This window comes from Ahaetulla prasina, chromosome 6 (genome assembly GCF_028640845.1).
Source record: "Ahaetulla prasina isolate Xishuangbanna chromosome 6, ASM2864084v1, whole genome shotgun sequence".
Lineage (NCBI taxonomy): Eukaryota > Metazoa > Chordata > Lepidosauria > Squamata > Colubridae > Ahaetulla > Ahaetulla prasina.
In genome coordinates this window covers 82,793,687-82,807,207 of record NC_080544.1, presented here as the reverse complement: position 1 = coordinate 82,807,207, position 13,521 = coordinate 82,793,687, and the positions used below count along the sequence as shown (strand labels likewise).

Sequence of the window (13,521 nt, the reverse complement as noted above, 5' to 3'; positions counted from 1 at the left end):
GTTAACAGGTGTTGGGAAAGAAGATGAAGACCAAAAAGAAACAAGATGCATAGATTTACTAACATTTCCTGAGAAACTGTTCCCTTATCACAGCTGACTTTTAGCTTTATTTTATGGTCATGTCAATTTTTCTTGATACTACTCCACAGCTGGGATCTCCTCAAGGAGTTTGGGGAAGTATTCTTTTTTCATTTACCTGGCGCAAATTTATTGTAGAGAGAGGGCCACTAAAAGCAGAGTTGGGCACATCAAATTGCTTTGGGGCACAGGTTTCCCACCTCTGTTTTAGAAAATATTAATTGTACTTTTCAGCTGTGCTTAGGAAAACTTTTCCAAATCCTGTTGTTAAAATAGGGAGAGATATATGCATACCTACACATGGTAAGATGTGCACCAAAAAATTTAGTATGCCATTATCAAGTCTCAGATATAATACACATGCAGGGCCTCTGGTGGCTCAACGGACTAAGTCTGTCTGTTATTAACACAGCTGCTTGCAATTACTGCAAGTTCAAGTCCCACCAGGCCCAAGGTTGACTCAGCCTTCCATCCTTTATAAGTAGGTAAAATGAGGACCCAGATTGTTGGGGGCAATTAAGTTGACTTTGTATATAATATACAAATGGATGAAGACTATTGCTTAACACATTGTAAGCCGCCCTGAGTCTTCGGAGAAGAGCGGGATATAAATTCAAAAAAAAAAAAGTATAAGATTGGCTCAAGGTTGACTCAGCCTTTCATCCTTCCAAGGTTAGTAAAATGAGGACCTGGATTGTTGGGGGCAATATATTGACACTAAATTGCTCAGAGAGTGCACTATGGAACAGTATACAGGTCTTACGTGTTATTGCTAAGTGCTATTTTGTAGTTCCCATTCACACACTTCTCTGAATATTCTGTATTCTCCATGGAGAAACTGACAATATTGTAAGGGAGGGTTTTCCAGAGGTGAAGGAAGGATAGTGAATTTATTTGGGATGATATGGAATACACATAAACAGGAAATTAAATGACTTACCATCTTATCACCCCTAAAATATGGCAAGCTACACCTGTTTGTCCTTTTACATAGTTATTAAAAGCAAATGAACTTTATTCTCATTTGGCTACCCTAAGCTTCTTCCCTTTTATTATCAGGTCTATAGTTATTCTTATATATATATATATATAATCATCTTTATTATACCTTGTTTTTTCGCACTATGCACGGTATGACAGATAGATACTGCGGCCAAACCTGTTCCTGTGTACTTCAGGGGCAATACATTTCTTCCTATCTAGGAGCTGTCAAAGGCATAATAGCTCTGCCAGAAAATGGAAATAATTCTGCATATACCAATCAACTTTGGCCAGGCAATGCTGGTGGGATGGCTTACTTGTTCACAAAATGGCTGGCACATTTAAGAGAAGACTTAATAATGCATAGACTGTTCTGTATATAGAATTCTACTAGCATAACATTATATTTTCCTGTCTTAACAAGACTAGAGTAAGCTTTTTTAAAAATCCTGTCCTTATTACTTTATAAGTAGCTCAAGATGGTGAATATATATGGCAGGGATCTCCAACCTTGGCAACTTTAAGCCTGGCGGACTTCAACTCCCAGCAAAGCTGGCTGGGGAATTCTGGGAGTTGAAGTCTGCCAGGCTTAAAGTTGCCAAGGTTGGAGACCCCTGATATATGGTACTCCTTCCTCTTAATTTCCCCACAACCTCCTCTGTGAGGTGGGTTGGGCTGAGGGAGAGTGACTGGCACAAAATTATCCAGCCAGCTTCCATGCCAAGGTGGGACAGTCTTCTGGCACTCAGACTCCTAGTTTTTAGGCCAGTACACTATCAAATTGTTGTTCAAGACATAACTAAAAAGACCTGTTTAAATGTTGGCCAGAGCACCTTATATATAAAAACCCCCCAATAATAATAGACATGCATTGTTTATTAGAAATCTACACAGTATCATAATAGTTACACAACTATTACACAAACACATAACACATAACTATTACTCATAACACAACTATTACACATAATTACACAAACGCTATCACAGAGCTGAATTCATTTTAAAATGAATGAAAAATGAATGAATTAAAATGAATTCAGCTCTGTGATAGCGTTTGTGTAATTTTATACACTAGAAATAAGAGTACTTTTTTAATATGGTATGAAAAACATAAATCAAACAAAATAGTTTTATGTTTAGAGAGAGAAAAATGTACATGTACATGATTGAAATGGCCTGGCAGTGCTTTTTTAGAGTTCTGCTTTGTTAGGGCCCATAAATGGGAAGGTTAGGCAAGACGGCATAGCATGCTGTTCTGCATTTTTCACAGAGCATTGCTTCTCAGTCTGAACATTAAACACAAAAATAATGGATCTGCTCGGGTGTGGAACAGTCCTTAAGTTAAATAAACATCCTAACAAAAATTAAGAAAGTTGTCTTCCAGTAATGTGTTAGGCCCAGGAACTTGAAGGACTATGTATATGCAAATTTTTTAATTGAATTAAGTACATGTTCTATTATTTTCAAGAAGGCTGTATCTGTAGTTAGGTTACTTTCATTAAGTCGTAAACTTCCTATCTACTTCAGTTTACACAATAATGATCATCAAATGTTTTAGGGAACAATATTGATTCTTCATTTGAGCATGTGCTATTTGCAACATTTATTTATTAATCACTTTTATCTAGAGTAGCTCCCATTTCCTTCAAAGGGGACTCTTGTACCCCCAAACTGCTGTCAGTCTTCCAAGGTAGACTAGACTAGGACACGCATGTTATTACCATTTGTAATAGTAATTTGGTTGACTCAGCCTTCCATCCTTTTGATGTCAGTAAATTGAGGACCCAAATTGTTGGGGGCAGTATGCTGACTCTGTAAACCGCTTAGAGAGGGCTATAAAACACTGTAAAGTGGTATAAGTCTAAATGCTATTGCTATTTTTATTATAAGATTATAGTAACAAAATCTTGCAAGTCTGAATATGCTTCCTCCTCATTACCTTTATCTTTATGAGAACTAAGGAAGATCTTGTCTGAGATGCTTACTCAGGATACAGATCTGGCTTGGACCAAAATTTCTTTTATCTGAGTATTATTTTGGGTTATGACATTTCTCTCTGTTCTACAAGGTTATTGCTCCTACACTTAGCACATTAGGTAATATGGGATGTGTATGTGTATAACCTTAGTATCTATAGTATATGCATAGTATATATCATACTATGGCTACAATTTATTACTCTTTGTTTATTGTTTATGGGGGCACAATGGCTCTGTAAAGATGTTGAACTTGTCATACGACAGGATGAAATCCCACTACTTGCCCCATGCAGTTTGAAAGCATGCAAATATGAGCATATAAATAGGTACCATTTTGGTGGGAAAGTAATAGTGTTCTGTGCATTTTGGCATAGAGACAGGCTGGCAACATGACCATGGAAATGTCTTCAGACAACGCTGGCTTTCTGAGCTAAGAAACAGATATGAGCACCACCCCCTAGAGTCAGAAACGACTGGTCAGGGGAAACATTTATCTTTTTGTTTATTTTTATATTATTTATAAATTTTGACATTATTAATTGAATTCATATTTTAATATTCTGAACTTAAAGTTTGCAGTATTTTTATTATTAGTTTTATTATATATTTATATATATATTATATAAATATTTATATTTATATATATTATACATTTATTATTAGTTTATAAAATATCTTAATGTGGGGTTTGAAACCAATGAATGATTTCGTATGATATTGTTAGGTTCTTAGGGGTTTCTTTAGGCAAAGAATGTGAATTAATCAAAGGTTATGTAATTTTGAAGAAAGTTAGCACCCACCGCCTCCTAGAAGAATGAAATATTTTAGGAAATATTAAAAAGGCAGAATATTATATTTCCCTGGATGAGAAAAGGAGAAACCCCGATGGACATTTCTTCCAACAATTTTGATCATCATTTTCACGTGTTTTGGTTAATAGGGTAATGTCTAGGTCACTGATTATTGATCTAGTCCATCATTCTGAAATGGTTTCTACTTTAGTCAAGTTTTGTTGGGTTATTTCATTAGATTTATGTTTTGGGAGATACACAGTATCAAGTAAATAGCAGGCTAAAAGATTTCAGGGGAAGTTTTGTCAGCATGATTGTGATACAGACACCCATTTTCAGCTTTTTAAAATTTAATTAATCTTACTTAAAAATCAGAATATATCAACAGGTTTTGGAATTCTACACATGCCATTATCATACATCTGCCATAATATGATTAAGTTAAAATAATACATTAAAATTAATGTAACAAAATACTTGAGTTTATTTATTTTCCTAACTGTTCCCCATTGTATGTTGTAATGAAATAGTGTCTAGTGCTTACACAAAACAGTAAAAAAAATATTTAAAGGCCTATATATTTTTCACTGAGATTATTTGTTTTTCTCCAATTATTTTATTTTAGTGAGCTTATTAGGCACTAAGATTAGTGTCACAGTAATCCCCCTGATCTATAAGGTTGTTGATTTTCTTAGCATTTGTCCCACATAGTTGGAGGGTCAGCTTGTTTAATAGTTCACTCACCTAGCTCGTAAGCAAAACTATCTATGATGTAACAGAATTGTCACAGAGGCAGAGAGAGTGTAACTGGCTGAGAGAGTGTAACTGGCCAAAGGTCACCCAGTTGGCTTCCACGACTAAGGGAAGACTAGAATCTGAATTTAATTATTACACTACAGTGGTTCTCTGTTCCCTACCCTTTGGTGTTTCCTAATAACTTACAATCTGCCCTCTTAGATATATTATTACATACAACATTAAAAACCTGTTTACTTGAAATACCTTTTAATTGGTGTCTCTTATTTTGATATCTTGTTTTATTCATGTTCCGTGGCTCTGAAATTTTTGAAAAAAATATATTTTCTGTAATATTTTCATACAGCATCATTGCTTTTAGTTTTTCAAGCATTACAATTTTTCCATTTTGCTAGGATGGGTGGACTTGGGAAAAGAATAAATAAATATTTAAATTCAACCAAATATCTTCCTCTCTCCTTCACCCATCTACCCATTAGCTCATTTTAGTATGTTTTCAGTTATTTTTTTTTGAAAAAAACATACTTTGCAAATTCAGCCTTTTAAATTATATAACATAACATTGAACAATGATCTAGGTGATTATGAACTTAGGAAGAGAAAGTTGGTAACACAGGGAGGACTCTTTGACTAGATCTAGCCAATTTCCATTAGTTTACTTTTGCATATTTCTATCACTGAGACCACCTCAGTCTGTTTCCAGAGATTGGCCTATTAAGTTATTACTGTAAAGGAAAAATGCCATCTAAGGAAATGCAGGAACGAGGGAAAATTTTTATAAGGCAGCCAAGATATTATAAATGAATAATTATTTCTGAAGAAGCATTAGAAAATTGTATAGATATCATCTATCCTGTCCAAATTATTTCATGCTCAAATATTGCCTAACCCTGCCAGGGATTGAGAGCAACTAAGAAGCATGTCACAATTTAAGGTGGGGGGAAGGTCAGGCTTGTAAAGGTGAATAGAAAACATTGTCAGACTCACTTTCTTATTTTTCTTGTGCAAAACCACAGTAGTCAATTACAAGTCCAATATGTATATGTTTATTTCTTGTCCAACATAAACACGAGTAAAATCATCAGTTTTGTTCATGGTTTTTTTCCACTACTGTATCATTTTAGGGTGTTGAAGTGCCACACAGTTTGAAAGCTACCAGCTTAATGTCATCACTCAGAGTCAAAAATCATCATGAAGTAGTATAAAATATAAATAAAAGTGCAAAATTGTTACAGTTCTTTTTCCCACTCAATGGGCATTCATCAACTAAGCTAAAATGTGATTTTTTTGGAGGGGGGGGTTAGCATAGTTGTCTATAAACCAAATACAATGTTTTGTAAAACATAATATATCCCTTGGCATACATTATGAACCAGTGATGCATTGCTACTGGTTCGCCCCATATCGGGCGAACCGGTGACGATGGGAGGCTCCGCCCACCTGGCCGGATGTCTCTGCGCATGCCCACGAGCGAACTGGTAGTGACGTGATTTGAATCCCACTACTGTTATGAACCCAGCCCTTGTGACTTAGCAAACAAACCATGATTAAGAAACCATGGCTTAACACAATGTGAAACACATCACTGTCTAAATGAATAAGGATAACCACTTTCAAACTAAGCAGGAGAAAGGGGAAAAATCCAATCACTGATGCGGCATGAAATTTCTGTTTTTTATAAAGATTCATACTTAGTCCTCAGCATTCCAGTTTCCTGATCAAATAGAATCCTCTTTAAATTGGCCAGTGTCGTCCAATTTAAAGAGCAGTAGAAACATTTCTGGATGCCTTATATAAATGTATATCATGCACTGTAATTAAATATTGGGAGGAGATGAGAAATTCTATTTTTTCCTGGAAGACTTTATAGATCCTATAGTAGGATAAAAATATGGCCTGTAATGATTCATTATAAGATTTTTCAAATCCATCACACTCAATATGAAAAATAATATTGTTTTCACAGATTAATTTGATAGTATGTCTTATTTCCTTGCCATATAGACAAAATTAAAAAGTCTGAGTAATCTAGATAAAATAATACAGGCTTATAATGAGCACTGTACCTCATGGAACCTGTTTTTCAACTCCTTATTTGATAATTAAAATGATGAGAATAAATATGCATAATTATAAGGTAGTTGCATGTGTCCTACTATTTTTGTTCTTTATGGAATGAAAGACTAGATGGCCTATATATTACCAAACTAAAAGCAGCTGGGGCACACTGGAGTTGATTGGGCCGATTCAACGAGTGACCAGAGATTGAGCTAACAAGCTTTCTGTGCATCCTCCTCCCCTGACTCCTGAGGAAGTGGCAACTCACAGTATATAAAAGAATGGTTAGGAAGCATCCAGTTTTCCTGAATAAATAACTTCTCAGCCCCAGAATAATTCCATCTAAAAATATGGAAGGTGGGTGTGGTTGTCATGTCCAAGCTCTTTATTTTTCCTTTAAGAAATTATGGATGGTAGCTGTAGTGCCAGAGAGTAAATCTGCTATCAACAAAAAAGTTGGAAAAAGGACTTTTAGGAAAGAAATGGTGAACTGAAGATGGCACTGCCAAAAATGGAGTTGACAACTGCAGCTGAATGAAGACATGGCAAGTAGACTGGTTCTACATGTCATCTTTTCTTCTTATCCTCTTTGAATAGGGAGAAAACATGAGATTTCCCACAAGTGCTCCAGACAGTAGCTCTTTGTGAGGAGACCACAAAACAACAGTTTCTTACAGGTCTCGAGCTAAACGCCATACTTCTTCAAGTGAGGAAGGTTGATTCTGATCTACAGAATAGTTTTGGACCAGCTCTTCCCAGCCTGGCTCTTTGTTTTGGAACTACATATCTCAGATCCCCAGGTTGAACAAAGTTTTCAAAGCACTTAAGTATCAAGTGTAATTCAAATGCCATAGTTTTGAAAAGCCAAACAATTTTTTAGTTAGATCAACTATTATTAAATTGTCTAAATCCCATATTATAGGTGATCTTCTTTATTAGAAATACGTAAACTCAAGTATCTACTTCTGTTTACATAACCAACAATAAAGTTCTGTCATGAGATACATTGGACTTCCTTTTTGATGTAATTCAGCTTCAAGGTGGAACATTTTTCAATAGTAAGAAAGCATGTCAGTCAAAACATTGAAAGATGGGGCTCTTTAACCTTATCAATCCATCTTCTAATTTAAGCCAGTGATCTGATTCATAAGAGCTTCACAGATGCCTCCTCCTTTGAAAAAAATATTTTAAAAACCTGTTTTTTCTCAATGGAAATGCTTGAAAAAAATACTTTAAAAATGTTGCATAGCATTAGTTATTCTTTCAAGTTCAAATGTAGACTACTGCTAAATCTCACTTAACAAACTGCTTCTTTCCTGATGTTCTCCTGACATGTAAGATCAAAGAATGATGTCTATGTCTTATTTTCCTACAGTTGGGGGAAATGTAAAAAACTAGATTATTAAGAACATTAAGATCCTCAAAGTGTCATACTGCTTTTTCTCATTTCCCAGGTATAATCAATTCCTCTAATGAATCAGAAATCATTCTGGAGAAGAAATCCAAACTTCATCCACTCAAAATCAGTGTAAGTTTTTTTTTATAGGAATGACACACCAATCTTGTACTTCTGATTATTTCATCCGATTCTTCCAATTCTTTGTTCTTTCTTTGTCTCTGGATCTTCCAACAGCAAATAGCAGAATATGTACCAGTTTGCATTCCAGAAGAAATCTCTCTTTTGTGTGCTTTTACAATAGCAGACTTTCATCTTAATTTCTTGGTTGCTCCAACTCTACAGAAAGTAAAATTCTTCCAGACATTCTTTCCCAAGAAAAAGATAAAATAAAGTTACAGAAATCTCAGCAACTGACTTGCTTTCATCCTTTAGAATCTCTTAAGACAGAAACTTTCTTTGTCTTCACTCAGGGCTCCTGTATGAACAGGTGATATGACTGTTCTCTTATCTGATGCTGGAGGAATATCCACCTGGTTAGAATATAAATACCTCTCAAGTTCTAAATATACGCCTTAGCAAGTTGAATAGCATCACATTGCCATAAAGTGAGAAAATGGAAAAGTACTTTTAGTTCTACTCTCAGCTGTAATTTCATAGATAGATTTTCTGAAAGCTATAAGGGAAAAACCCTATTTTTCTGTTAAATCCACCTTAGTAATTGTGGGAGTCTTAAGTATTAGAATGAATATTGCCACAATGTATTATTTATTTGTTGAGCTGAATAATTAATCTGGGAAAGTTCTGAATCAATGCATAGTCCTCTCCAAAATATACATATATCTTATATTTTCAGTGCAAGTGGGAGGACAATATTGAAGAAATGAATGTTAAATTCCTCTTTCCATATTTGATCCCTGCTACTCTCTTAACAGTGTTTACTAGAATTTTTTAGACTATGTTATTGTGGGTTTTGTTTCTAACGTAAAATTGGTTTTTTTAGCTAATCCCTTAATATGGCTTATTTAGGGACCTCTGGGATGCCAGGTTAAGTAGAAAAGCAAAGACCTTTAATAGGATACCAGGATATAACTCTCAGATGCTGGCTAATCATATTCTATAGATCCTACGGGATGCAGTCAAGGTTAACTGGCTGTGGGATCCTTGGTGTGATAATTTATGGCCACTGCATAGTATCAATTGAGTTTGAAACATTTGTTCAATGTCTTTATCAATTTAAATAGTAAAATGTAATATTTCAACATTGTAATCCTATGCCAGTTAGATGTAAACATATGCAGACTGAACTGCACAATAAATTAAATTCCACTGAAGTTTATAATTTATTATTATGCTTAAGTGAGATTCCAGTGGGATGTAGATTAAGATGACAAACAACAATTGGCCCAAGCCATTCAGTAAATTTCAAAACAGAGAATAAACTATTTACTTATCTACCCATGGTGAAGCCATGTGAAGATTATATGAAACAATATCTTAATTTAAATTCAGCGCAGGAGAAGACGGCAGCATTAGTCTGAAATGACTGAAGGACAAATTAGAATGTTGATAGTAAAAAATGCAAAAAACAATCTCAAAAAGATCCTGTTAAAAATGCAATCAGAAGATCTAATTATCAATTCAGAAGTCTCTTAACTTAAAAGGTTGCCATGAATAGTTTAGTGGTTCAAGATAGATAACGTTTGTGTCAGTCATCTATTCAGTTGGCATCTTAGCTGGCATTCTGCTTATGTTATGTGAATCTTCCATGTTAGCTATATCTTTCCATTTCACTAGGATTTAAATTTGGAAAGTGAGATTTGTTTTCTTTAAAAATAGTTTACAAGGTCATCTGTTCAACAAATATAAAAAGCTGCTACCTTTCGTGGGTCTTCCAAACGGGACTTTAGGAAAAAATGGGTTCATCCAAAGAAGCCATAATGCAAACTTCAGAGTGTATATTAATATTTCCAAAGTAGTCTAATGATATTAGGTTAATTGTTATTAGAACATCTAAGAGGCATCTGCTCAAGATTAACACTATCTGAACTAAATTGTAATAGAGTGAAGAAGGTCATGCTTACAAGAATGCATAGATAAGCAGTGGAAATTCTGGATGTCTGGAACTGTGCAGTTGAATTCTGGGTGAAATAGAAAACATCATAATCGAAAAAAAGTGTGATAGGAATACATATTTAAAAGCTATAAGTTATCATATGAATTCAATTTATAAACAAACGGACAGTTCATTTCATCTTGCGCCCTAAAATATAATCTTCCACAAAGTCCTCTGACAAATTTGTTCATTGTTTTTTTCTATCTTTCTTTCTTTCCATTTATATGTAACTCCCCAACCCTCCTTATTAAAGAGAAAAATTAACTGCACAATATGTTTAAATTGGTAGTGCTGAGTCATACCTCAAAAGAACTTTTTTTCCTCACACAGGAAAGTTTCTGTAAAGTTGAAATGTAATGGATATTTACTCAAATCTGTGGAAGAGTGATTGCTCCCTGGTACATACGCTTTGCATGCAAGAGGCCACAAGTGTTTCCAGAGAAGAGATGAACAAAGAAACTTATGTGAGATGTTGCTTATCAACCACCACTGCTTTTTGCAATACCTTATCTGAGAAAAGTTCTGGAAAACAGCAGAACTTGAAAATTTGCAGACTTGTTTGTTATCATTTGCAAGATACATTTCCCACTGTGAAAAGTAGTCTAGTAGCAAAACAATCAGCTAATAAAGACTCCCTACCTTTACAAAAGAAACAAATTTCTTCCCCTTTATGTAAAAAAGCATGAGCAATGGGCTAGAATGTCACCTTCTTAAACTACATTCATCTAGGTTTCTTATTTGGGAGTAGAGTTTCAGCTAGAATTCTTGTGTGAGAAGCTTAACCTTTCTTCTAATAAATATTACTAGTCAGAATTCTGACAGACTCTGAACTCTTTCTGGTCCAGACAGGGAGGAGAGAAGTCTGGCATGAGTTTTGTTTACTTTATTATATATAATATGGAATTTGGATTGTATCCTCCTCTCTCCTAATGTTCTAACACAGCATTTGCATTTTTATTTGCACTGTAGTAAATAATGTTCTATTTGGAATTCAGCAGCTTTTTACCATTCTAATTGGGATTTATAGTAAAGTATACTGGATACAACCTGATACCATTTTTTTAGCCAAACCTAGAAAAAGCAATATAAATAGAATAGAATGGCTGTAAAAGCAATATAAATAGAATGGCATGGCATGGCATGGCATGGCATGGCATGGCATGGCATGGCATGGCATGGCATAACCAAGCATAGCATAGCATAGCATAGCATAATATGGAAGGATTATTTTTCTACCTAGAGTTGCCTGTTAGTACTAGAGCCTTAGTAATATAAAATGGATTGTATTTACATGTAACTAACATGGCATATACAACAAACTAAGATCCATACAATAGTTAGAAATATGATACTGAAGAATTAGATATAATCCATAGAGGAATTAACTGTAAAGCAGTAGTTTATGATAGAAACTATAACTATCTATGAATCTGGGGCTGATGCAGGTTGTTTAGACTCATGAGCAAGATAGGTCTCAGAACAGTACAATTTTAAGGTCTGTCTATATAACTGCACTTTTTATTAATGCCAATGAAGCACACAATATGAGGAAAGTTACAGTGGCAGAACAAGTAGTCATCCCTTGGATCTAATAACTTGCAACATCTGGTATTCCAAATAATTTTTAGCATTAGGTTAAAATCTTGTACAGTATAGAATAAAAAATATAACCTCCCTAAAATCCAATTCTAATTCTAACCCTAATCACTGTAATTTTTTGTTTGATACATTAACCATAGCCAACATGTTTCATTTAAGTCAAAGACAATGTGGCTTCAAAGGGGAATTGATAAAAGAGGATCAGAAACATCAGTCTATAGCTACTATAGATTATTCCAATGTACAGGGTGGGTTTTAATGTAAAAGCAGATTCATGGCTGCATAACTCCACAAAACAGCTGTAGTAACAGATGCATAAGTAATTGCATTCTTTTCTTCATGGTGTCCCAAGAGTATCTTTCAATATCCTCACAATGAGAGAAGTTGACCTGGAAAATGTACAGCATGCCCCAAACTTGCAGATGGTACTGCCTGATCCCTCTTTGTTAAAGCTGAGCAAGTAGCATTAGAGTTTTGGTGAGGATTCCAGAAAGCCAAGAATAACATCTGTATCCCATACTTGTGTCATTCATGTGCTGTTGCAGCTGGGATATGGGGCATGGTGAGAAATGGTGGCCCTTTATATTAACTAACAAAAATATCAATTGTATCAATTGATATCAGGCTGTCAAACATTTTTCTGAAGAAAAACTGATTTTAAATTTTGTTATATATATACGTAGCAAATATTATGTATGGGTGGCTTCCAGAATACTTTTCAACTAGCAATATTAGAGTATACGGTACATTTAAAAGTGATGTTTATTTCAGAAGATGAATGTAGCTCTGAGAAAATCTGACAAGGATTATATTTTATTCAGAGAACCGAACGGACAATGTTTGTTACAGAGGACTGGGTTAGGAATAGAAGCTAGTTGTGGATCTAATAACAGAATTCTGAAAATCTAAAGTAGATCAGCAAGAATTTCTGATTACCAGTTGTTTAATAGCAATAGAAAGCCAGTAATTCTTCTCTTCACATTATATTGCTTCTCTTAAAACTTTTGAAATTGGGGTATTCAAAAATAGAACTTTGTGTGGAAGGATTTGACTTCTGTTTATTTTTGGCTGTGAAAAAAAATATCCTGGATTTAGAATGTTTTAATTATGTGTAATTTTTTCATTAAACTCTAGTTAGGAAGTTTCTAATATAAATGATGTATATTCAAACTTAAAGACCATCCTAGATGTTACCATGTAGCTTAATAAAAATTTCCTTCTTCTATGCAACTATTTAAATACACAATTCTTTTTCCTGTGCATTTTTGCCCTTTTATTTTAAGTAGTGATAAATTTCTTGTGTTCAGAAACTAGCAATTATTACTCACTCCATGTGTGGGCAATAACAGTATATCAAAGTGGAAGAAAAGCATTATTTTTATAGCCCAAAGATCTTTTGAGGGCACCATATATGCTTAGCAGTAGCAATTCCTAGGAAGATTTTAAACCAAGACTAAGGAGAAAGAAAAAAGTGATGACACGCCCACTCTCTTAACTATTGCTCCTTTCTTAATTCTGAAACTGTCAATGGAAACTGCAAATTTCCTAAGGGATATTTTACAGACATATTACATGAAAGTTCAGTTTTGTTTGTTTTCTGCAGAAGCTTAGTTGTCCAAAGTACAATACTTTGATAGAAATGGTAGTGGCAGATAATAGGATAAGTTTGAATGCTTTTGTATAAAAAACTCCTGTGGTGCACCATAAATTTCTATACAAGTATGTGTGTTCTCTCTCTCTTCCTCCCTCCCTCCCTGTGTATAT

General features: G+C 34.5%; 1 protein-coding gene and 1 long non-coding RNA gene across 3 annotated transcripts in view; one reads left to right on the top strand and one right to left on the bottom strand.

Annotated features, from left to right (window-relative positions):
* Window positions 1–13,521, bottom strand: part of LOC131200689 (uncharacterized) — a 278,336-nt gene that overhangs the window by 2,325 nt on the left and 262,490 nt on the right. Inside the window, exons 4-5 of the mRNA XM_058187833.1 lie at window positions 10,127–10,183; window positions 4,835–4,888 (exon numbers count right to left, since the gene is read on the bottom strand). Of these exons, the coding sequence (XP_058043816.1) occupies window positions 4,870–4,888; window positions 10,127–10,183 (76 nt within the window). The 3' untranslated portion in view covers window positions 4,835–4,869. The remainder of the gene's footprint in view (window positions 1–4,834; window positions 4,889–10,126; window positions 10,184–13,521) is intronic.
* The window catches only part of LOC131200691 (uncharacterized), a 44,774-nt gene that overhangs the window by 4,031 nt on the left and 27,222 nt on the right, over window positions 1–13,521 (top strand). Inside the window, exons 2-3 of one of the 2 annotated variants that reach the window (XR_009155690.1) lie at window positions 8,101–8,174; window positions 10,489–10,622. This is a non-coding gene — a long non-coding RNA (uncharacterized LOC131200691). Of the gene's footprint in view, window positions 1–8,100; window positions 8,175–10,488; window positions 13,075–13,521 lie in introns of those variants that run through there. The other variant, XR_009155689.1, reaches the window with a different exon arrangement.